The sequence below is a fragment of the Phaseolus vulgaris genome, chromosome 3 (genome assembly GCF_000499845.2).
Source record: "Phaseolus vulgaris cultivar G19833 chromosome 3, P. vulgaris v2.0, whole genome shotgun sequence".
In the NCBI taxonomy this organism is placed as follows: domain Eukaryota; kingdom Viridiplantae; phylum Streptophyta; class Magnoliopsida; order Fabales; family Fabaceae; genus Phaseolus; species Phaseolus vulgaris.
In genome coordinates, this window is record NC_023757.2 from 39394444 (window position 1) to 39399373 (window position 4930).

The following is a 4930-nucleotide window of genomic DNA, read 5'->3' on the forward strand; positions in this document are numbered from 1 at the left end:
CTTTTGCTGCTATGTTCTTCTCTTGCAAGTTTCAACCAGAAAGTGACCTTTGAACAATGAATAATTTTAACATTTTAAGCTATTACATCTCTCTTCAAACTCTCCATGCATTTTTTTTAATTTTTTTTTTTTTATGTTTTAGGCCATATTACTTGAGCTTTAGCTGTGAGGTCCACTGATCATTATTGATGACCTGCACCTGCCCTTCTGAGTTTTCTCTTAATCTCATTAAAAGATAGTTTTCAATTGATGATAAAAAATAGATACAAATGTAATTGGATGAAATATATTGGAATCTAAGGAAATAAATAAAAAGTCATTTCTTTATTGGATATTCTATAATGAACCAAAACAAATTTATTTCATTGTTCGGAAAAAAAGATGGAATTTTTTTTTTCTTTCAATTTTTAGATTATGTTTGTTTTGAATATAGTACCCTTAAGAGGTAAATTTTTAAGAATAAAATGGTTATTACATAATTTACAAGTTTTATTTATCATGTGCATTTCAAATTGGAGTTAAAGAAAATTTGGACTAAACAATGGAAGATAATTTATGTTCTATTTTAACAAACCAAACAAAAGATTAACTTTTTCTTTCACTTTATCCCTTTCGATTCCATCTTGAACCATTAATCTAAACACTGTCTAGATAATAGTTGAAAAAAGAGAGAAAATATTAGTGATACACTATCTATTATTATTGGAAATTATTAATAATAAGAAATTTTGTAGGTCTTATTTTTTTTATTCAATTAATATCACTTATGACTTTTTAGTTTTATAATATACTATAATTAAGTTAAAAATCGTGTTTAAGATTTTAATAATTAAGAGATAATAAAATAAATTTAATTAAAAATTGCAATGAAAAATTATTAATATAATTAAATGTTGTAGTTTTTAATAAAAAAATGTTTTACAATTAGAAAGTGGTTGTTTAGATTCATCTATAACAAAGTGATTGTTTTCATTCATTTATTACAAAATTATTAGTAATACCGTTGTTAACAAAGGACCATAAAAGAATACCTTTGAAATTATGGTCTCAAATTTAAAAAACAAGCTATGGGTTGGTAAATTAATAAAACTTGAAGCCTTAAATGTCTTATCCACAAGTGGCAAGAGATTAAATGTCATTTTCAATTTACTTGACATTTAAAATTTGTCATAAGAACTGAGTGGTAGGCATTAGAAAACAAACAACCAGTCAAATTCCTGTAGGGCCCCATTAGGGGAAGAAAAGATAAGATATCAGGAGTAAACTCATAACACAATTTTCATGTATTCATTCTATCTCTTATTATATCAAAACCACCAAGTGAAACCAATTTTCGGATTCACCTATCTGCATGCTGAAAGAAGAACATTTGGTATATGAGCAAATACAATAGATAAAGGACCAACAGTTATTGGTTTTGTTGAGTCTACATATACAGGTTCCAAAGGAGGAATTTCACCAGCTGAATTTACACTTAAAGCTTTTCCATTTAGCAACATGATTTGGCTATGTATATTTCTGTCTGGTGCTGTCAAATGGTATTCTCGTCTGGCTGGTTCATCCACTCTATGGTGAGGTAACTTGTTAAATGTTAAGTCCACGTTGACTTGAACAGAGGTGCTGTTGTCCAAGTTGAGCAATAGTATTGTGATCCCTTTCTGTAAGAGAGTGTAAGGTCAGATTTCAAGTATATCACATCTACCATATACAAATACATACACACAACTTCTTCACTTACGGATTCCTTTGCACAGTGTGCATAACTTCTTATCTTCTTTGTACCGTAGAAGGTGGTTGAAAGGACACGCCCTCCCATGAGTCGGTGCCATAGAAGTGCACTGTAAGAAAGAAAGCACATAACCACAAAAATGTACTTCAAATGGGACCCCACTTAATAAAACCCCTTGTTCTCTATAAGAAATAGGTTCCTTAATAAAGTGGCAAGCAATTAATGAAGCAAATATTTCACACATGGGATCACAAAATCTGAATTATTGATGATGATGCTCATTGTTCAACTATTAAAATCAATTTTTAGTACCTATAGTAGTCTGGATTTGGCATGAAAGTACTAGTATTCAGTAAACCATAGTTTCCTCCTATCAAAGTTTGTCTGCAGTATGTTGTGGTGTCATAAACAGCTGACATGCCAAGCTGGTCCAAATACCTGTGTTTAATATGATAGCTTTAGAAAATAAAAATGTAAGGAATCTCTTTTGATATTGACAAAGCAAGGGGAATTACACTGACCAGAAACTGTTGACAAATGCATCAGACACAAGATGATGACCACTATTATAGGCCCCTCCTGACTCACCAACCCATGATTTTACCTTGTGTGATGATGAACTTTGAAGTATACCTTTGAGCCTGTTGAATGTGTTAGCCTCTCCATCCAGATAGAAAGGGTCAAGAATTCTTTCAGTTATGTGGTCATCAACTCCTGTAAGTAGCTTTGAGTTAGAAATGGAGATTAGGAAAACATGATAAATTTAAATCCAGTTTTGGGGAAGATACCTGGCCCAAGGTTATAAATGTGGTGGGTGATCACATCTGCGGATTTATTATATTTGCTTATAAATTCCTTGAACCAATTGAATTCAAAGAAGCCTCCAGGTGCAACAACAAGTGGCTTTGGCTCAATCCCTCTATATGCACTTTGAACTATATTTCTTAAAGCAACTACATCAGAAGCATATTGATCTGCTGTAACACTTACCCCAATTCCATTTCCACACAGTTCATTCCCTGCTCGTAAAAAAAGGCTTTATTCATCAAATTGCTTATACAACAGCACAGTTAATTCTAAAGAAGCAAAGTTGTCATTTTCTTTCTTTCATAAAAAAAATTGACAATTACAACTATTTATATAAAAAACTTAATTTTGTCAGTTTAACTCATGCCGTGTGATAAAAGATAATGATAGCCTTAACCCTTAAGATATATCCATTTTCATGCCTAGTCTTATTGTTCCAGCTGCACTTGCTACTTTTACATTTGTAATGAGCGCAGCATACTCTTACCAAGTTCCCAACCATGAATGTGGTACTTCTTTCTGACAGTGTATCGTATTAAAGATTCAGCATTGGTGTAGTTCCAAGGTCCAACAGCAAAACCAGACTTTATAGATTTTCCAGCAAGAGCATTTAATCCAAAGATAGCCTTAACCCTGAAATATGCCTATCATTGATGTTAAACTTGTTAAAAACACAGTTGCCAAATCAACAAGTGAAAAATGATTTTACCCTGCTTTCTGGAAAAAGCTGTTTAGCTCATCCCACCTAGACATCGGTAAGCACCCTCCAGTGAAACCAAACATTTCATCAGCCTTAACAAAAGGAGTACAGGGTTGCCGATTATCTTCAGTTCCATATATGACCTTGTCTTGCAAAGTGCCACCTAATCTAAGTTTCAAGGATGAAAAGGCTGCAAAACATTCAAAGGCAATGATACCTTAATAAATTCCCAAAACTACAATGAATCATTCAATAAAAGAACTGAAAAACGAAGTAAATTGCTGCGAAAACAACCCAGATGTGAATCCTCTCATACCTTTTATAGCATTCAACAAAGTTTTGCTGTTGAGGTCCTGCAACAGATAAAAATTATAAGATGTAAATTCCCTCTGACATTTAACAACTATATCAGATTCTGAAGTTTGTGACATGACTGAAACCTTTATTGGTGGTAGAGAGGATAATCTCATCATTGCATGATCAGAAAATTATAATTTGCAAAAATAAATAAATGTTTTTGCAGAAATTACTTTTCAGCTGAGCTAAGACAACCTAGACATGCATTCTAGATAGATTCCAGCATCATTCCGAAGAGGGAAAAAAATTAACCGAGCAGAAAATGTTATTTACAAATTAAAAGGAAGAAGATGCAAAAACCATCTTATTATTCTGAAGAAAAAAAAAACTTTTGGCAGATTCAGAAACCGTAAGAAAAAACAATAAAAAATGGAACTAACCAGATTAAGCAGAGAAGCCTGACCCCAACTACATTTTCCATAGTCACATTTCTGAGGAGGCCACCAATCCAGAGTTGCACAGATAAAATCATTATCAATCCTTCCTATAGCACTTTTCCCATGAACTAAAACAATCCCTTTCTCAACTGCTCCTCCTCTTCCATACACAGCACCCACTCCAATGAAGCTTAAGCTTGCCAAGTACATCCATAGACACAGACCCAGAAGCCTTATCTGACAACCCATTTCCAGATTCAGCAAAATTCAAGATCTTTGTGGCTTTTCTCAAATGGGCTGCTAAGAACTCAGGCTTTGCTACAGCAGCAGAGTTTATTTGCTGACCACAGAGACAGAGGAGTTCTGATAATATAATGACATAAAACTTCCTTCACAGGAAAGTTATGTCATGCCTGGCTGTTGCAAATGCTGTTGGAAAGACACTTCATTTCATGTGTACAATGCAGCACTTATAAACTTCAGAATGCCTACTCCATCTCATCTTTTTACACATATCAGTTTCAAAAGAATCTTTATCTCCATAACCCAATTAATAAACACTCAGGGCTTATTTTTAATAATGCATTAATTATAATATAATTATTATTCCCAAATTAGCATTAGAAAAATGCAAAATCTCCTTTTGCATGCCTTCTCCTCCAGCTCTCTATTTTTCTTTTAATTTCAATAATATCCTTAAAAAACTAAAGTTAACAAAATGCATATTAACTTCCTTTTTTATAAAAATATATATAAACAAAAAAATTTAAAAACTCAAGATGTCTCAAATAAATATTTTCTATAAATAAATAAGTTAATAAGATGTCAAGTTTAAATTAAATTATTTAAGTTAATTTGTGTTATATAAATATAAGTTAATATTGATTACATTATTTCTTTTTGAATAATGAAAAACCTGAATAAAATAAAACTAAAAAAACGTATTTAAAAAATATGTTT

General features: G+C 32.0%; 1 protein-coding gene across 1 annotated transcript; it reads right to left on the minus strand.

Annotated features, from left to right (window-relative positions):
• Positions 1 to 1260: 1260 nt before the first annotated feature.
• Positions 1261 to 4673, minus strand: LOC137807598 (heparanase-like protein 3). The gene is made up of 9 exons (XM_068608316.1): positions 3974 to 4673; positions 3553 to 3589; positions 3246 to 3426; positions 3024 to 3169; positions 2518 to 2748; positions 2251 to 2443; positions 2042 to 2167; positions 1739 to 1838; positions 1261 to 1658 (listed from the first exon to the last, which is right to left on the minus strand). Exons 1-9 carry the CDS (start codon positions 4217 to 4219, stop codon positions 1344 to 1346), a joined length of 1575 nt encoding a protein of 524 aa, XP_068464417.1. The 5' UTR covers positions 4220 to 4673; the 3' UTR covers positions 1261 to 1343.
• Positions 4674 to 4930: the final 257 nt, after the last annotated feature.

Bases quoted from the DNA above. Each gene is read 5' to 3' on its own strand.
- LOC137807598 (XM_068608316.1), bottom strand. From the start codon at position 4,219: ATGGGTTGTCAGATAAGGCTTCTGGGTCTGTGTCTATGGATGTACTTG. The intron at 2,749-3,023 runs GTAAGAGTATGC...TTTTACGAGCAG, and splicing joins CATTCATGGTTGGGAACTTG to GGAATGAACTGTGTGGAAAT. The intron at 2,168-2,250 runs GTCAGTGTAATT...TATTAAACACAG, and splicing joins GCATTTGTCAACAGTTTCTG to GTATTTGGACCAGCTTGGCA.